The following is a 20,214-nucleotide window of genomic DNA, read 5'->3' on the forward strand; positions in this document are numbered from 1 at the left end:
GATCGAGTAAGTAATGTAAGGGTAAGAGACATGTGTGGAAATAAAAAGAGTGTGGTTGAGAGAGCAGAAGAGGGTGTTTTAAAATGGTTTGGTCACATGGAGAGAATGAGTGAGGAAAGATTGACAAAGAGGATATATGTGTCAGAGGTGGAGGGAACGAGAAGTGGGAGACCAAATTGGAGGTGGAAAGATGGAGTGAAAAAGATTTTGAGTGATCGGGGCCTGAACATGCAGGAGGATGAAAGGCATGCAAGGAATAGAGTAAATTGGAACAATGTGGCATACCAGGGTCGACGTGCTATCAGTGGATTGAACCAGGGCACGTGAAGCAACCGGGGTAAACCATGGAAAGTTTTGTGGGGCCTGGATGTGGAAAGGGAGTTGTGGTTTCAGTGCATTATACATAACAGCTCACACCCATTCACTAGCTGTCATGTGTAATCCAATGAAATCACTGCTCCCTATCCATATCAAGGCCCCATACACCTTTCCATGGTTTACCCAGGACGTTTCACATGCCATGGTTCACTCCAATGATGGCAGGTCAACCCCAGCATACGATATTATTCCAATTCACTCTTTTCCATGAACACCTTTCACCCTCCTGCATGTACAAGCCCCAACTGCTCAAAATCTTTATCACTCCACATCTCCATCTCCAACTTGATCTCCCGGTTCTCCTTGCCTCCTCCATTTCTAACACGTATATCTTCTTTGTCAACCTTTCCTCACTCATTCTCTCCATATGTCCAAACCATTTCAACATCACTATTCTGCTCTGAACTACATATCTCTTTTACCCTTTCATTACTTACTTGAACAAACCACCTCACACCACATATTGCCCTTAAACATTTCATTTCCAACTCATCCACCTTCCTACATACAACTCTATCTATAACTTAGGCCTTGCAACCATATGATGTTCATGGAACTACTATATCTTCAAACAAAGCCTTCCAAGATAACATCCTTTCTTTCCACCCTTTCTTCATTGCTCTCAGAACCTTCGCTTCCTCCCCCACCCTAGGACTCACTTCCACTGTTCCATTCGCTGCTAGGTATACTCTCAGATGTCTAAAACATTTCACTTCCTCCAATTTTTCTCTATTCAAACTTACATCCCAATTCACATTTGCTCTCAACTTCCTCCTTTCACACTCTCTTCCAAATTCAGTCACCAACTTCTGTAGTTTCTCATTTGAATCAGCCACCAATGTTGTATCATTTGCGATCAACAACTGACTCACTTCCCTAGCCCTCTCATCCACAAAAGACTACATACTGATCCTTCTCTCCAAGACTCTTGCATTTACCTCCCTCAACACCCAATCCATAAACAAAGTAAACAACCATGGTGACATCACACATCCCTGCCACAGACGGACCTTCACTGCAAACCAATCACTCTCCTCTCTTCCTACTCGCATACGTGCCTTACACCCTTGATATAAACTTTTCACTGCTTCTAGCAGCTTACTTTGCACACCATATATTCTTAAGAACTTTCACACAGAATCTTTATCAACCCTATCACATATCTTCTCCTGATACATAAATGCCATATACAAATCCACCTGTTTTTCTAAGTATTTCTCACACAAAGTATTCAAAGCAAACAACTGATCCACACATCCTCTACCACTTCTGAAACAACACTGCTCCCCCCCAATCTGATGCTCTGTACATGCCTTCACCCTCTCAATCAATACCCTCCTATACATCTTACCAGGTATAATCAACAAACTTAGGACTATATAGTTTGAACACAACTTTATCCCCTTTGCCTTATACAATGGCACTATACATGCATCCTGCCAATTGTCAGGCACTTCACCATCATCCATTGAATATCCTTACCAACCAATCAACAAGAAAGTCACACCCTTACTTAATAAATTTAATAGCAACAATATTGACTCATGCTCCTCTGTTGCATTTCTTCTTCCACAAGGCTTTCAACACCTCTTTTCTCTTCACCCAAACACTCTCCATGACTCTTCCACGATGCATACCACCATAACCAAAACACCCTACACCTTCCAATCTCCCAGGAAACATATTCAACAATCCTTTTAAAATACTCACTAAATCTCCTTACTTCATCACTACCTGTTATCACTTCCCCTTTTGATCCCTTCAGTGACATTCCCATTTGTTCTCTTGCCTTTCACACATTATTTATTTCTTTTCAAAAGATCTTTGTTCTCCCTAAAGTTTAATGATATTCTCTCACTCAACTCTCATTTGCCCTTTTTTTCAACCCCTGCACCTTCCCCTTGACCTCCTGCCATTTTCTATTATACATCTCCCAATCATCTGCGCTTTTTTTTTTTAAGTATGCCCAAACACCACCCTTTTCTCTTTCACTAACTACTATACATCTTCATCCCCCAATTCACTACCATTTCTAATCTGCCCAATTCCCACTTTTTGCACACCACATGCACCTATTGTACAAGCCATCACTGCTTCCCTGAATACCTACCATTCCTCATCCACTTACTTCATTTCCTTCACACTCACCCTTTGCCATTCTACACTCAATCTCTCCTGATATTTTATGACACAAGTCTCCTTACTCTCACCACTACACATCTTCACCCCTGCATCCACAAGACAGTGATCAAACATCCCATCAGCTGCCCCTCTCAGCACATTTACATCCAAAAGCCTCTCTCTCACATGCCTATCAATTAATACATAATCTAATAATGCCAGGTGACCATCTCTTGTCCTCTCATATGTGTACTTGAATACATTTCTCTTTTTAAACCAGGTATTCCCAATCACCATTCACTTCTTTAACACAAAATTCTCCAAGGTCTTCACAATTTCCATTCATAACACTGAAACCTCATGTGCACTAATTATACCTTCAATTGCCACATTACTCATCTTTGCATGTACATCACTCATCACTAATACCTGTCTTGTGCACGAAAACTGCTGACATAAGCTGCTCCCAAAACCTTTACCTCTCACGATCTTTCTACTCATGGGCAGGTGCATAATCACCCATCTCTAGCCATCAACTTTCAGTTTTACTTACATCTAGAATTTATTTCCTTCCACTCTACCACATACTCCCTGCTTACTCTCACTTACCCCTGACTTTACTCATACAACAGTACCAAATCATTCTTCCCCTTTACACTTGAGCTTTGTTTCACTCAAGAACCAAAACAGCCAGGTTTCTTTCTTCAAACTCACTACTTATCTCTCCTTTCAATCTTGGTTACATCCACACACATTCAGACACCCCAATCTGAGCCTTCGAGGAGGAAGAGCACTCCCACTTGGCTCCTTCTTCTGTGTCCTCCTTTAGAAATTCAAATACAAGAAGGGGAGGGTTTTCAGTCTCCCCACTCCCACCCCCTCACTTCCCAGGCCCTCTCATCCCCATCAGACTGCATACTCACCCCCTCTCCAAAACTCTTGCATTTACATCCCTCACTACCCCACATACAAACAATTTAAACAGCCATAGTGACATCACACACCCCTGCCACACACTGATTTCACTAGAAACTATTCACACTCCTTTCTTCCTACTCATACACATACCTTACACTCTTGAAGAAAACTTCTCACTGCTTCTATCAACTTACCTTCCACACCATGTATTCTTAATACCTTCTGCAAAGCACCTCCATCAACCCTATCATGTGCCTTCTTCAAATCCATAAATGCCACTGCTCCTCTCAATACTGATGCTCTGTACATGCCTTCACCCTCTTAATCAATTCTCCAATACAATTTACCAGGTGTACTTAACAAACTTATGCCTCAGTAGTTTGAACATTCACCTTTATACAATGGCATTATACATGCACTCCACCAATCCTTAAGCACTTCACTGTGATCCATACATACCCTGAATATCTTTACCAACCAATCAACAACAGAAATACCATCCACTCCAATTACCTTCCGCACTTCATCTTAAGTAATGCTTTCACCACTCTTTTCTCTTCACCAAACAACTCTCCTCACACTCTTGCAATAAACATACCAACCTGAACAAAACACCCTATCTCTACCACTATATCATCAAACACATTCATTAATCCTTCAAAATACTCATTCTATCTCCTCCTTACTTCATCAATACTGTAATCACAATTCCATGTTATCAACAGCCCTTCCAAATGTACATGGCTAACTCCCTGAATGTTGTATAAGCCCAGGAGATGGATCTTGAGGCAGTAAGGTAAGGCAAGGTAAGGTATAGTATGGTATAAATACAAATAAAATTTATATACTTTATTGATTTGATGGCATTACTGTGCTCTGCCTGCTTAAAGTTATGCCATGACTGAAAAGTTATTCGGGCTATGCCATGACTGAAAAGTTATCTTGGGCTATGCCAGAATTGAAAAGTTATCTTGGGCAAAATTGTATCAAAGAAGGACAATCTTCTTGAACTTTTCACTCTTAAGGTATCTATTTGTTCCCTGCAATTTATGGCACCCAACCCTGAAGGTTGGGCATTTTAATATTCTACATTGTAACTTTTCCCAGTGTTTCTTGAGATTTTTTTGCAGCTAATTGCCTTTAACCCAAGAGTTAAAAAAATTACATGAATCATATCATCAAAACAAGAATAAAATTCTAATGAAGAAAATGATTGAGTTTTAGGCATAAAACACTTACCTTCTCTGGTGACTCTGACCACCTTCTTTACAAGAACCTTTTTTCTATGCACCTTCTGCCTTACAAGTCTGACAGGTCGAGATAATCTTGGGGACTCCTGAGCTACATCTTTCTTTCCAATCTTTCCAATGTCACGTTTCTCAATTTTTTCGATTACCTTCCCTTTATGTTCACCTTCTGCATTCTTCTCCTCCACATCATCACTTTTCCCTTCAGCCTGACTACGAGTCATTCGAGTTAGTTTAGAGTCCTGACTTGAAACAGAGCTTCCCAATCTGAAAATGAGATAACAGTTAAATGTTAATAAATCTAAAATATATCTTTGCTCTGTCGCTGTCTCCCGCGTTACCGAGGTAGCGCAAGGAAACAGATGAAAGAATGGCCCAACCCACACACATACACATGTATATACATACACGTCCACACACGCAAATATACACACCCATAAATCTCAACGTATACATACATATACACACATAGACATATACACATGGACACAATTCACACTGTCTTCCCTTATTTATTCCCATCGCCACCCCGACACACATTAAATAACAACCCCCTCCCCCTTCATGTGTGCAAGGTAGCGCTAGGAAAAGACAACAAAGGCCACATTCGTTCACACTCAGTCTCTAGCTGTCATGTAATAATGCACTGAAACCACAGCTCCCTTTCCACATCCAAGCCCCAAAGAACCTTCCATGACCCACCCCAGACACTTCACATGCCCTGGTTCAATCCATTGACAGCACGTCGACCCTGGCACACCACATCATTCAAATCCACTCCATTCCCCTACACGCCCCTCACCCTCCTGCATGTTCAGCCCCGATCACCCAAAATCCCCTTCACTCCATCTTTCCACCTCCAATCTGGTCTACCACTTCTCCTCATTCCCTCCACCTCTGACCCATATATCCTCTTGGTCAATCTTTCCTCACTCATTCTCTCCATGTGACCAAACCATTTCAAAACACCCTCTTCTGCTCTCTCAACCACACTCTTCTCATTACCACACATCTCTCTTACCCTATTATTACTTACTCGATCAAACCACCTCACACCACATATTGTCCTCAAACATCTCATTTCCAGCACATCCACCCTCCTACACACAACTCTATCCATAGCCCATGCCTCGCAACCATTATAACATTGTTGGAACCGAAATTCATTCAAACATACCCATTTTTGCTTTCCGAGATAATGTTCTCGACTTCCACACATTCTTCAATGCTTCCAGAACTTTTGCCCCCTCCCCCATCCTTTTGATTCACTTCTGCTTCTATGGTTCCATCCGCTGCCAAATCCACTCCCACATATCTAAAACACTTCACTTCCTCCAGTTTTTCTCCATTCAAACTTACCTCCCAATTGACTTGTCCCTCAACCCTACTGTACCTAATAACCTTGCTCTTATTCACATTTACTCTCAGCTTTCTTCTTTCACACACTTTACCAAACTCAGTCACCAGCTTCTGCAGTTTCTCACATGAATCAGCCACCAGCGCTGTATCATCAGCGAATAACAACTGACTCACTTCCCAAGCTCTTTCATCCACAACAGACTTCATACTTGCCCCTCTTTCCAAAGCTCTTGTATTCACCTCCCTAACAACCCCATCCATAAACAAATTAAACAACCATGGAGACATCACACACCCCTGCCGCAAACCTACATTCACTGAGAACCAATCACTTTCCTCTCTTCCTACACGTACACATGCCTTACATCCTCGATAAAAACTTTTCATTGCTTCTAACAACTTGCCTCCCACACCATATACTCTTAATACCTTCCAAAGAGCATCTCTATCAACTCTATCATATGCCTTCTCCAGATCCATAAATGCTACATACAAATCCATTTGCTTTTCTAAGTATTTCTCACATACATTCTTCAAAGCAAACACACGTTAATATATGTATCCCTGGGGATAGGGGAGAAAGAATACTTCCCACGCATTCCTCACGTGTTGTAGAAGGCGACAAAAGGGGATGGGAGTGGGGGCTAGAAACCCTCCCCTCCTTGTATTTTAACTTTCTAAAAGGGGAAACAGAAGGAGTCATGCGGGGAGTACTCATCCTCCTCGAAGGCTCAGATTGGGGTGTCAAAATGTGTGTGGATGTAACCAGGATGAGAAAAAAGGAGATAGGTAGTATGTTTCAGGAAAGGAACATGTATGTTTTGCTTTGAGTGAAACAAACCTTGAGGTTAAAGGGGAAGAGAGCTTTGGGAATGTTTTGGGAGAAGGGTCAGGGGTTGGTGAGAAGACACCAGCAAGGTAAGGAGGAGCCCTACTGAAACAGGAATTGTGGGAGTATGTGATAGAGAGTAAGAAAGTAAACTCTAGATTGATATGGGTAAAACTGAAAGTGGATGGAGAGAGATGGATGATTATTGGAGCCTATGCACCTAGGCATGAGAAGAAAGATTATGAGTGGCATGTGTTTTGGGAGCAGCTGAGTGAGTGTGTTAGCAGTTTTGATGCACGAGACTGGGTTATAGTGATGGGTGACTTGAATGCAAAGGTGAGTAATGTGGCAGTTGAGAGAATAATTGGTGTACATGGGGTGTTAAGTGTTGTAAATGGAAATGGTGAAGAGCTTGTAGATTTGTGTGCTGAAAAAGGATTGGTGATTGTAAATACCTCGTTTAAAATGAGAGATTTATATAAGTATACTTATGTAAGTAGGAAAGATGGCCGGAGAGCGTTACTGGATTACATGTTAATTGATAGGGGCATGAAAGAGAGTCTTTTGGATGTTAATGTTCTGAGACGTGCAACTGGAGGGATGTCTGATCATAATCTTGTGGAGGGAAAGGTGAAGATTTGTAGAGGTTTTCAGAAAAGAAGAATGTTGGGGTGAAGAGATTGGTGACAGTAAGTAAGCTTGGGAAGGAGGCTTGTGTGAGGAAGTACCAGGAGAGACTAAGAGCAGAGTGGAAAAAGGTGAGAGCAAAGGATGCAAGGGGAGTGGGGGAGTGGGAGAGTGAGGGAGGAATGGGATGTATATAGCGAAGCAGTGATGGCTTGCGCAATACATGCTTGTGTCATGAGAAGCGTGGGAGGTGGGCAGATTAGAAAAGTTAGTGAGTGGTGGGATGAAGAAGTAAGATTATTAGTGAAAGAGAAGAGAAAGGCATTTGGACAATTTTTGCAGGGAATTAGTGCAAATGACTGGAAGATGTATAAAAGAAAGAGGCAGGAGGTCGAAAAAGGTGCAAGAGGTGAAAAAATGGGCAAATGAGAGTTGGGGTGAGAGAGTATCATAAAATTTTAGGGAGAATAAAAAGATGTTTTGGAAGGAGGTAAATAAAGTGTATAAGACAAGAGAACAAATGGGAACAGCGGTGAAGGGAGCTAATGGGGAAGTAATAACAAGTAGTGGTGATGTGAGAAGGAGAAGTAGTGAGTATTTTGAAGGTTTCTTGAATGTGTTAGATGATAGAGCAGCAGATATGAGGTGTTTTGGTCGAGGTGGTGTGCGAAGTGAGAGGGTCAGGGAGACTGATTTGGTAAACAGAGAAGAGGTAGTGAAAGCTATGCAGAAGATGAAAGCCGGTAAGGCAGCGGTTTTGAATGGTATTGCAGTGGAATTTATTAAAAAAGGGGGTGACAGTGTTGTTGACTGGTTGGTAAGGATATTCAATGTATGTATGGCTCATGGTGAAATGCCTGAGGATTGGCGGAATGCTTGCATAGTGCCATTGTACAAAGGCAAAGGGGATAAAGGTGTGTTCAAATTACAGAGGTATACGTTTGTTGAGTATTCCTGGGAAATTACATGGGAGAGTATTGATTGAAAGGGTGATGGCATGTGCAGAACATCAGATTGGGGAAGAGTAGTGTGGTTTCAGAAGTGGTAAAGGATGTGTGGATCGGGTGTTTGCTTTGAAGAATGTATGTGAGAAATACTTAGAAAAGCAAATGGTTTTTGTATATAGCATTTATGGATATTTAGAAGGCATAAGATGGAGTTGATAGAGATGCTCTGTGGAAGGTATTAAGAGTATATGGTGAGGGAGGCAAGTTTCTAGAAGCAGTGAAAGGTTTTTATCCAGGATGTAAGGCATGTGTACAAGTAGGAAGAAAGGAAAGTGATTGGTTCTCAGTGAATGTCGGTTTGCAGCCGGTGTGCATGATGTCTCCATGGTTGTTTAATTTGTTTATGGATGGGGTTGTTAGGAAGGTGAATGCAAGAGTCTTGGAGGAGTATGCAGTCTGTTGTGGATGAGAGGGCTTGGGAAGTGAGTCAGTTGTTGTTTGCTGATGATACAGCACTGGTGGCTGATTCGGGTAAGAAACTACAGAAGCTGGTGACTGAGTTTGGTAAAGTGATTGAAAGCAGAAAGCTGAGAGTAAATGCGAATAAGAGCAAGGTTATTAGGTACGGTAGGCCTAGTTGAGGGACAAGTCAGTTGGGAGTTAAGTATGAATGGAGAAAAACTGGAGGAAGTGAAGTGTTTTAGATATCTGGGAGTGGATTTGGCAGTGGCAGGAACCATGGAAGCGGAAGTGAGTCACAGGGTGGGAGAGGGGGCGAAAGTTATGGGACCGTTGAAAAATGTGTGGAAGGCAAAAACAGTATCTTGGTAAGCAAAAATGTTTGAAGGAATAGTGGTTCCAACAATGTTATATGGTTGCAAGGTGTGGGCTATAGATAGAGTTGTGCGGAGGAGGGAGGATGTGTTGGAAATGAGATGTTTGAGGACAATATGTGGTGTGAGGTGGTTTGATCGAGTAAGTAATGAAAGGGTAAGAGAGATGTGTGGTAATAAAGAGAGTGTGGTTGAGAGAGCAGAAGAGGGTGTTTTGAAATGGTTTGGTCACATGGAGAGAATGAGTGAGGAAAGATTGACAAAGAGGATATATGTGTCAGAGGTGGAGGGAATGAGGAGAAGTGGGAGACCAAATTAGAGGTGGAAAGATGGAGTGAAAAAGATTTTGAGCGATCGGGGTCTGAACATGCAGGAGGGTGAAAGGCGTGCAAGGAATAGAGTGAATTGGAACGATGTGGTATAACGGGGTCAACATGCTGTCAATGGATTGAACCAGGGTATGTGAAGTGTCTGGGGTAAACCAAGGAAAGTTTTGTGGGGCCTGGATGTGGAAAGGGAGCTGTGGTTTTGGTGCATTATACATGACAGCTAGAGACTGAGTATGAACGAATGTGGCCTTTGTTGTCTTTTCCTAGTGCTACCTTGTGGACATGCTGGGGGAGGGGGTGTCATTTCATGTGTGGCGGGGTGGCAACGGGAATGAATAAGGACAGCAAGTATGAATTATATACATGTGTATATATGTATATGTCTGTGTATGTATATGGATGTATACGTTGAGATGTAGAGGTATATATATATATGCGTGTGTGGGCGTGTATGTACATACATGTGTATGTGGGTGGGTTGGGCCATTCTTTCATCTGTTTCCTTGCACTACCTCGCTAACGCAGGAGACACCGACAAAGTATAATGAAATAATTATTTATTATCTTATTATACTTTGTCGCTGTGTCGTTTGTGAGGTAGCGCAAGGAAACAGACGAAAGAATGGCCCAACCCACCCACATACACATGTATATATGTATATACATACACTTCCACACACGCACGTATAAATACTTATACATTTCAGCATATACATATATATATATACATACAGAGACATATACATATATACACATGTACATAATTCATACCTGCTGCCTTTATTCATTCCTGTCACCACCTCGCCACACATGAAATGACAGCCCCTTCCCCGCATGCGTGCAAGGTAGTGCTAGGAAAAGATAACAAAGGCCACAATCGTTCACACTCACTCTCTAGCTGTCATGTATACTGCACCGAAACCACAGCTTCCTTTCCACATCCAGGCCCCACAAAACTTTTCATGGTCTACCCAGACGCTTCACATGCCTTGGCTCAATCCACTGACGGTATGTCGACCCCAGTATACCACATCATTACAATTCACTCTATTCCTTGCACACCTTTCACCCTCCTGCATGTTCAGGCCCCGATCACTCAAAATCTTTCACTCTATCCTTCCAACTCCAATTTGGTCTCCCACTTCTCGTTTCCTTCACCTCTGACACATATATCCTCTTTGTCAATCTTTCCTCACTCATTCTCTCCATGTGACCAAACCATTTCAAAACACCTCTTCTGCTCTCTCAACCACACTCTTCTCATTACCACACATCTCTCTTTACCCTATTATTACTTACTCGATCAAACCACCTCACAACCACATATTGTCCTCAAACATCTCATTTCCAGCACATCCACCCTCCTACACACAACTCTATCCATAGCCCATGCCTCGCAACCATTATAAACATTGTTGAGAAAACCGCAATTCATTCAAACATACCCATTTTTGCTTTCCGAGATAATGTTCTCGACTTCCACACATTCTTCAATGCTTCCAGAACTTTGCCCCCTCCCCCATCCTTTTGATTCACTTCTGCTTCTATGGTTCCATCCGCTGCCAAATCCACTCCCACATATCTAAAACACTTCACTTCCTCCAGTTTTTCTCCATTCAAACTTACCTCCCAATTGACTTGTCCCTCAACCCTACTGTACCTAATAACCTTGCTCTTATTCACATTTACTCTCAGCTTTCTTCTTTCACACACTTTACCAAACTCAGTCACCAGCTTCTGCAGTTTCTTACATGAATCAGCCACCAGCGCTGTATCATCAGCGAATAACAACTGACTCACTTCCCAAGCTCTTTCATCCACAACAGACTTCATACTTGCCCCTCTTTCCAAAGCTCTTGTATTCACCTCCCTAACAACCCCATCCATAAACAAATTAAACAACCATGGAGACATCACACACCCCTGCCGCAAACCTACATTCACTGAGAACCAATCACTTTCCTCTCTTCCTACACGTACACATGCCTTACATCCTCGATAAAAACTTTTCATTGCTTCTAACAACTTGCCTCCCACACCATATACTCTTAATACCTTCCAAAGAGCATCTCTATCAACTCTATCATATGCCTTCTCCAGATCCATAAATGCTACATACAAATCCATTTGCTTTTCTAAGTATTTCTCACATACATTCTTCAAAGCAAACACACGTTAATATATGTATCCCTGGGGATAGGGGAGAAAGAATACTTCCCACGCATTCCTCACGTGTTGTAGAAGGCGACAAAAGGGGATGGGAGTGGGGGCTAGAAACCCTCCCCTCCTTGTATTTTAACTTTCTAAAAGGGGAAACAGAAGGAGTCATGCGGGGAGTACTCATCCTCCTCGAAGGCTCAGATTGGGGTGTCAAAATGTGTGTGGATGTAACCAGGATGAGAAAAAAGGAGATAGGTAGTATGTTTCAGGAAAGGAACATGTATGTTTTGCTTTGAGTGAAACAAACCTTGAGGTTAAAGGGGAAGAGAGCTTTGGGAATGTTTTGGGAGAAGGGTCAGGGGTTGGTGAGAAGACACCAGCAAGGTAAGGAGGAGCCCTACTGAAACAGGAATTGTGGGAGTATGTGATAGAGAGTAAGAAAGTAAACTCTAGATTGATATGGGTAAAAACTGAAAGTGGATGGAGAGAGATGGATGATTATTGGAGCCTATGCACCTAGGCATGAGAAGAAAGATTATGAGTGGCATGTGTTTTGGGAGCAGCTGAGTGAGTGTGTTAGCAGTTTTGATGCACGAGACTGGGTTATAGTGATGGGTGACTTGAATGCAAAGGTGAGTAATGTGGCAGTTGAGAGAATAATTGGTTTGTACATGGGGTGTTAAGTGTTGTAAATGGAAATGGTGAAGAGCTTGTAGATTTGTGTGCTGAAAAAGGATTGGTGATTGTAAATACCTCGTTTAAAATGAGAGATTTATATAAGTATACTTATGTAAGTAGGAAGATGGCCGGAGAGCGTTACTGGATTACATGTTAATTGATAGGGGCATGAAAGAGAGTCTTTTGGATGTTAATGTTCTGAGACGTGCAACTGGAGGATGTCTGATCATAATCTTGTGGAGGGAAAGGTGAAGATTTGTAGAGGTTTTCAGAAAAGAAGAATGTTGGGGTGAAGAGATTGGTGACAGTAAGTAAGCTTGGGAAGGAGGCTTGTGTGAGGAAGTACCAGGAGAGACTAAGAGCAGAGTGGAAAAAGGTGAGAGCAAAGGATGCAAGGGGAGTGGGGGAGTGGGAGAGTGAGGGAGGAATGGGATGTATATAGCGAAGCAGTGATGGCTTGCGCAATACATGCTTGTGTCATGAGAAGCGTGGGAGGTGGGCAGATTAGAAAAGTTAGTGAGTGGTGGGATGAAGAAGTAAGATTATTAGTGAAAGAGAAGAGAAAGGCATTTGGACAATTTTTGCAGGGAATTAGTGCAAATGACTGGAAGATGTATAAAAGAAAGAGGCAGGAGGTCGAAAAAGGTGCAAGAGGTGAAAAAATGGGCAAATGAGAGTTGGGGTGAGAGAGTATCATAAAATTTTAGGAGAATAAAAAGATGTTTTGGAAGGAGGTAAATAAAGTGTATAAGACAAGAGAACAAATGGGAACAGCCGGTGAAGGGAGCTAATGGGGAAGTAATAACAAGTAGTGGTGATGTGAGAAGGAGAAGTAGTGAGTATTTTGAAGGTTTCTTGAATGTGTTAGATGATAGAGCAGCAGATATGAGGTGTTTTGGTCGAGGTGGTGTGCGAAGTGAGAGGGTCAGGGAGACTGATTTGGTAAACAGAGAAGAGGTAGTGAAAGCTATGCAGAAGATGAAAGCCGGTAAGGCAGCGGTTTTGAATGGTATTGCAGTGGAATTTATTAAAAAAGGGGGTGACAGTGTTGTTGACTGGTTGGTAAGGATATTCAATGTATGTATGGCTCATGGTGAAATGCCTGAGGATTGGCGGAATGCTTGCATAGTGCCATTGTACAAAGGCAAAGGGGATAAAGGTGAGTGTTCAAATTACAGAGGTATACGTTTGTTGAGTATTCCTGGGAAATTACATGGGAGAGTATTGATTGAAAGGGTGATGGCATGTGCAGAACATCAGATTGGGGAAGAGTAGTGTGGTTTCAGAAGTGGTAAAGGATGTGTGGATCGGGTGTTTGCTTTGAAGAATGTATGTGAGAAATACTTAGAAAAGCAAATGGTTTTTGTATATAGCATTTATGGATATTTAGAAGGCATAAGATGGAGTTGATAGAGATGCTCTGTGGAAGGTATTAAGAGTATATGGTGAGGGAGGCAAGTTTCTAGAAGCAGTGAAAGGTTTTTATCCAGGATGTAAGGCATGTGTACAAGTAGGAAGAAAGGAAAGTGATTGGTTCTCAGTGAATGTCGGTTTGCAGCCGTGTGCATGATGTCTCCATGGTTGTTTAATTTGTTTATGGATGGGGTTGTTAGGAAGGTGAATGCAAGAGTCCTTGGAGGAGTATGCAGTCTGTTGTGGATGAGAGGGCTTGGGAAGTGAGTCAGTTGTTGTTTGTGATGATACAGCACTGGTGGCTGATTCGGGTAAGAAACTACAGAAGCTGGTGACTGAGTTTGGTAAAGTGATTGAAAGCAGAAAGCTGAGAGTAAATGCGAATAAGAGCAAGGTTATTAGGTACGGTAGGCCTAGTTGAGGGACAAGTCAGTTGGGAGTTAAGTATGAATGGAGAAAAACTGGAGGAAGTGAAGTGTTTTAGATATCTGGGAGTGGATTTGGCAGTGGATGGAACCATGGAAGCAGAAGTGAGTCACAGGGTGGGAGAGGGGGCGAAAGTTATGGGACCGTTGAAAAATGTGTGGAAGGCAAAAACAGTATCTTGGTAAGCAAAAATGTTTGAAGGAATAGTGGTTCCAACAATGTTATATGGTTGCAAGGTGTGGGCTATAGATAGAGTTGTGCGGAGGAAGGGAGGATGTGTTGGAAATGAGATGTTTGAGGACAATATGTGGTGTGAGGTGGTTTGATCGAGTAAGTAATGAAAGGGTAAGAGAGATGTGTGGTAATAAAGAGAGTGTGGTTGAGAGAGCAGAAGAGGGTGTTTTGAAATGGTTTGGTCACATGGAGAGAATGAGTGAGGAAAGATTGACAAAGAGGATATATGTGTCAGAGGTGGAGGGAATGAGGAGAAGTGGGAGACCAAATTAGAGGTGGAAAGATGGAGTGAAAAAGATTTTGAGCGATCGGGGTCTGAACATGCAGGAGGGTGAAAGGCGTGCAAGGAATAGAGTGAATTGGAACGATGTGGTATAACGGGGTCAACATGCTGTCAATGGATTGAACCAGGGTATGTGAAGTGTCTGGGGTAAACCAAGGAAAGTTTTGTGGGGCCTGGATGTGGAAAGGGAGCTGTGGTTTTGGTGCATTATACATGACAGCTAGAGACTGAGTATGAACAAATGTGGCCTTTGTTGTCTTTTCCTAGTGCTACCTTGTGGACATGCTGGGGGAGGGGGTGTCATTTCATGTGTGGCGGGGTGGCAACGGGAATGAATAAGGACAGCAAGTATGAATTATATACATGTGTATATATGTATATGTCTGTGTATGTATATGGATGTATACGTTGAGATGTAGAGGTATATATATGCGTGTGTGGGCGTGTATGTACATACATGTGTATGTGGGTGGGTTGGGCCATTCTTTCATCTGTTTCCTTGCACTACCTCGCTAACGCAGGAGACACCGACAAAGTATAATGAAATAATTATTTATTATCTTATTATACTTTGTCGCTGTGTCGTTTGTGAGGTAGCGCAAGGAAACAGACGAAAGAATGGCCCAACCCACCCACATACACATGTATATATGTATATACATACACTTCCACACACGCACGTATAAATACTTATACATTTCAGCATATACATATATATATATACATACAGAGACATATACATATATACACATGTACATAATTCATACCTGCTGCCTTTATTCATTCCTGTCACCACCTCGCCACACATGAAATGACAGCCCCTTCCCCGCATGCGTGCAAGGTAGTGCTAGGAAAAGATAACAAAGGCCACAATCGTTCACACTCACTCTCTAGCTGTCATGTATACTGCACTGAAACCATAGCTTCCTTTCCACATCCAGGCCCCACAAAACTTTTCATGGTCTACCCAGACGCTTCACATGCCTTGGCTCAATCCACTGACGGTATGTCGACCCCAATATACCACATCATTACAATTCACTCTATTCCTTGCACACCTTTCACCCTCCTGCATGTTCAGGCCCCGATCGCTCAAAATCTTTCACTCTATCCTTCCAACTCCAATTCGGTCTCCCACTTCTCGTTTCCTTCACCTCTGACACATATATCCTCTTTGTCAATCTTTCCTCACTCGTTCTCTCCATGCGATCAAACCATTTTAAAACACCCTCTTCTGCTCTTTTAACCACGCTCTTTTTATTACCACACATCTCTCTGTGGTAACTCCTTCACGTTGACTCGCTTCGGGTATATTCGTCAAAAGAAGCAGCTTCGTCCGCTCTGTGGGATCGAATCTCTAGGACGTGAGTCAGAGGATCATCTCGTCCCCATCACATCATTCAGAGCGATACCAGTTTGCATCAGCCTTCACTCCTGCCTGCAGGAGCATGCTTTCCGACATGTTTCATGAGCTCCTCTTCGCCAACGGAACTACCTTGGCCCACCAGTGATGCTACTACGTTTGTGAATCAAGAACCATTGCAACACAAACCTCGCCAGGTGGTAGAGTGTCCCGCAGTGTATCGAGATAGACTTCCCCAGAACTTTTTTAAAGGGGAAGTAAATGTTTATAGTTGTGTTACTGGAGTGATAGTTTCCATACATGGTGCTTTGACAAAAAAATAGTGAAATTGGAAAAAATGTAGCTTAGACATTGAAGCTTATTGATAAAGTGGTTAAACTGATGAGAACTACTATTGACGTTTGTGTAAATAAATTATACATTTCCTTTTTCCATAGCCAGAGGTTGAACCATTATGTGACATTCATTTTTTCATTTCATTTCAAGCTAGAAGTTTCAGTTTTCTAAATTGTTTCTTACATTTTTCATATGTATATATATATGTGTGTGTGTGTGTGTATATGTGCGTATGTATGTGTATGTGTGTGTGTATGTGTATATATATATATATATATATATATATATATATATATATATATATATATATATATATATATATATATGAAAAGTTTTTATTGAGGATGTAAGGCATGTGTACGTGTAGGAAGAGAGGAAAGTGATTGGTTCTCAGTGAATGTAGGTTTGCGGCAGGGGTGTGTGATGTCTCCATGGTTATTTAATTTGTTTATGGATGGGGTTGTTAGGGAGGTGAATGCAAGAGTTTTGGAAAGAGGGGCAAGGATGAAGTCTGTTGGGGATGAGAGAGCTTGGGAAGTGAGTCAGTTGTTGTTCGCTGATGATACAGCGCTGGTGGCTGATTCATGTGAGAAACTGCAGAAGCTGGTGACTGAGTTTGGTAAAGTGTGTGAAAGAAGAAAGTTAAGAGTAAATGTGAATAAGAGCAAGGTTATTAGGTACAGTAGGGTTGAGGGTCAAGTCAACTGGGAGGTGAGTTTGAATAGAGAAAAACTGGAGGAAGTGAAGTGTTTTAGATATCTGGGAGTGGATCTGGCAGCGGATGGAAACATGGAAGCGGAAGTGGATCATAGGGTGGGGTAGGGGGCGAAAATTCTGGGAGCCTTGAAGAATGTGTGGAAGTCGAGAACATTATCTCGGAAAACAAAAATGGGTATGTTTGAAGGAATAGTGGTTCCAACAATGTTGTATGGTTGCGAGGCGTGGACTATGGATAGAGTTGTGCGCAGGAGGATGGATGTGCTGGAAATGAGATGTTTGAGGACAATGTGTGGTGTGAGGTGGTTTGATCGTGTAAGTAACGTAAGGGTAAGAGAGATGTGTGGAAATAAAAAGAGCGTGGTTGAGAGAGCAGAAGAGGGTGTTTTGAAATGGTTTGGTCACATGGAGAGAATGAGTGAGGAAAGATTGACCAAGAGGATATATGTGTCGGAGGTGGAGGGAACGAGGAGAAGAGGGAGACCAAATTGGAGGTGGAAAGATGGAGTGAAAAAGATTTTGTGTGATCGGGGCCTGAACATGCAGGAGGGTGAAAGGAGGGCAAGGAATAGAGTGAACTGGAGCGATGTGGTATACCGGGGTTGACGTGCTGTCAGTGGATTGAATCGGGGCACGTGAAGCGTCTGGGGTAAACCATGGAAAGCTGTGTAGGTATGTATATTTGCGTGTGTGGACGTATGTATATACATGTGTATGGGGGTGGGTTGGGCCATTTCTTTTGTCTGTTTCCTTGCGCTACCTCGCAAACGTGGGAGACAGCGACAAAGCAAAAAAAAAAAAAAAAATAAAAAAAAATTTTATCCCTGGGGATAGGGGTGAAAGAATACTTCCCACGCATTCCTCGAGTGTCGTAGAAAGCGACTAGAGGGGACGGGAGCGGGGGGCCAGAAATCCTCCCCTCCTTGTATTTTTTTAACTTTCTAAAATGGGAAACAGAAGAAGGAGTCACGCGGGGAGTGCTCATCCTCCTCGAAGGCTCAGATTGGGGTGCCTAAATGTGTGTGGATGTAACCAAGATGTGAAAAAAGGAGAGATAGGTAGTATGTTTGAGGAAAGGAACCTGGATGTTTTGGCTCTGAGTGAAACGAAGCTCAAGGGTAAAGGGGAAGAGTGGTTTGGGAATGTCTTGGGAGTAAAGTCAGGGGTTAGTGAGAGGACAAGAGCAAGGGAAGGAGTAGCAGTACTCCTGAAACAGGAGTTGTGGGAGTATGTGATAGAATGTAAGAAAGTAAATTCTCGATTAATATGGGTAAAACTGAAAGTTGATGGAGAGAGATGGGTGATTATTGGTGCATATGCACCTGGGCATGAGAAGAAAGATCATGAGAGGCAAGTGTTTTGGGAGCAGCTGAATGAGTGTGTTAGTGGTTTTGATGCACGAGACCAGGTTATAGTGATGGGCGATTTGAATGCAAAGGTGAGTAATGTGGCAGTTGAGGGAATAATTTGTATACATGGGGTGTTCAGTGTTGTAAATGGAAATGGTGAAGAGCTTGTAGATTTATGTGCTGAAAAAGGACTGATGATTGGGAATACCTGGTTTAAAAAGCGAGATATACATAAGTATACTTATGTAAGTAGGAGAGATGGCCAGAAAGCGTTACTGGATTACGTGTTAATTGAAAGGCACGCGAAAGAGAGACTTTTGGATGTTAATGTGCTGAGAGGTGCAACTGGAGGGATGTCTGATCATTATCTTGTGGAGGCTAAGGTGAAGATTTGTATGGGTTTTCAGAAAAGAAGAGTGAATGTTGGGGTGAAGAGGGTGGTGACAGTAAGTGAGCTTGGGAAGGAGACTTGTGTGAGGAAGTACCAGGAGAGACTGAGTACAGAATGGAAAAAGGTGAGAACAATGGAAGTAAGGGGAGTGGGGGAGGAATGGGATGTATTTAGGGAATCAGTGATGGATTGCGCAAAAGATGCTTGTGGCATGAGAAGAGTGGGAGGTGGGTTGATTAGAAAGGGTAGTGAGTGGTGGGATGAAGAAGTAAGAGTATTAGTGAAAGAGAAGAGAGAGGCATTTGGACGATTTTTGCAGGGAATAGGAAAAAATGCAATTGAGTGGGAGTTTATGTATAAAAGAAAGATTACCGGGACTGGTAGAGGGGTTGAGGGTGCTGGTGGGTCTGAGGAAGGTAGGAGAGGTTGGGAGGTGAGGGTGTTATGGTCAAAGGGAGGGACGTGGAGGGGAGGTAGGAGTGATGGGGTAAGGGTGGTAGGGGGGAGTGGTTTAGGTCGGTGCTGAAGAGAGAAGGTGGTTGAGTATGAGAGGAGTGGAGGTCGTGGTGAAGGAGGAGCTGAGTAGGAGGAGGGAGGAGTAGAGTAGGGAGAGGTTCGGAATGCTGGGAGCCGATTAAGTGTAGGGGTGGAGGAGAAGGTCAAGGTCAAGGGTGGGGTCAAAGGGAGAAGGAGGGAAGAGGTGGGTAGGGAGCAGTTAGGAGGTAGGGGGTGGGGAGGGTCAAGTGAAGGGGATGTGAGGGAGGAGAAGGATCAGGAGTGGGGTCAAGTCAGAGAGGTAAGGAGGGTTGGGTGGGAGGGTAAAGGGAAAGGTGCAAAAGAGGTGAAAAAAAAGGGCAAATGAGAGTTGTTTTGGGGTGAGAGAGTATAATTAAATTTTTGGGAGAATATAAAAAGATGTTTGGATATTTAGGAGGAGTTTATTTGTTTTTGTTTATGTTTCTTTTTTTTAAATTATTTAACTTATTTGTTTTTATTAAATATAATTTAATTTTTTCTTTAATTTTTATTTTTTTAATATTCCCTTTTTTTTAATTTTTTTTTTAATTTTTTGCCTCTTTTTTAATTTTTTTTATTTTTTTATTTTTAATTTTAATTTTTTTTTTTTTTTGTTTTAATTTTTTTCTTATTTATTTTTTGTTTTTTTTTTTTTCTTTTTATAGTTTTTTTTTTTTTTTTTTTTTTTTTTTTTTTTTTTGATTTTTAATTAATTTTTGTTTTAAATATTAAATTTGTTTAAATAAAGTGCGTAAGTCAA

At 42.1% G+C, this 20,214-nt stretch overlaps 1 protein-coding gene across 6 annotated transcripts in view; it reads right to left on the reverse strand.

The window, feature by feature from the left end:
- Positions 1-20,214, reverse strand: part of LOC139756395 (uncharacterized) — a 665,354-nt gene that overhangs the window by 485,568 nt on the left and 159,572 nt on the right. For all 6 annotated transcript variants that reach the window (XR_011714330.1, XR_011714331.1, XM_071675809.1 and 3 more), the window contains one exon: positions 4,657-4,931. Coding sequence is in view for 4 of the 6 variants with exons in the window: in XM_071675809.1 (XP_071531910.1) it covers positions 4,657-4,931 (275 nt within the window). In the remaining 2 variants the exon portion in view is untranslated. The remainder of the gene's footprint in view (positions 1-4,656; positions 4,932-20,214) is intronic.

Source organism: Panulirus ornatus, chromosome 21, assembly GCF_036320965.1.
Source record: "Panulirus ornatus isolate Po-2019 chromosome 21, ASM3632096v1, whole genome shotgun sequence".
Classification (NCBI taxonomy): domain Eukaryota; kingdom Metazoa; phylum Arthropoda; class Malacostraca; order Decapoda; family Palinuridae; genus Panulirus; species Panulirus ornatus.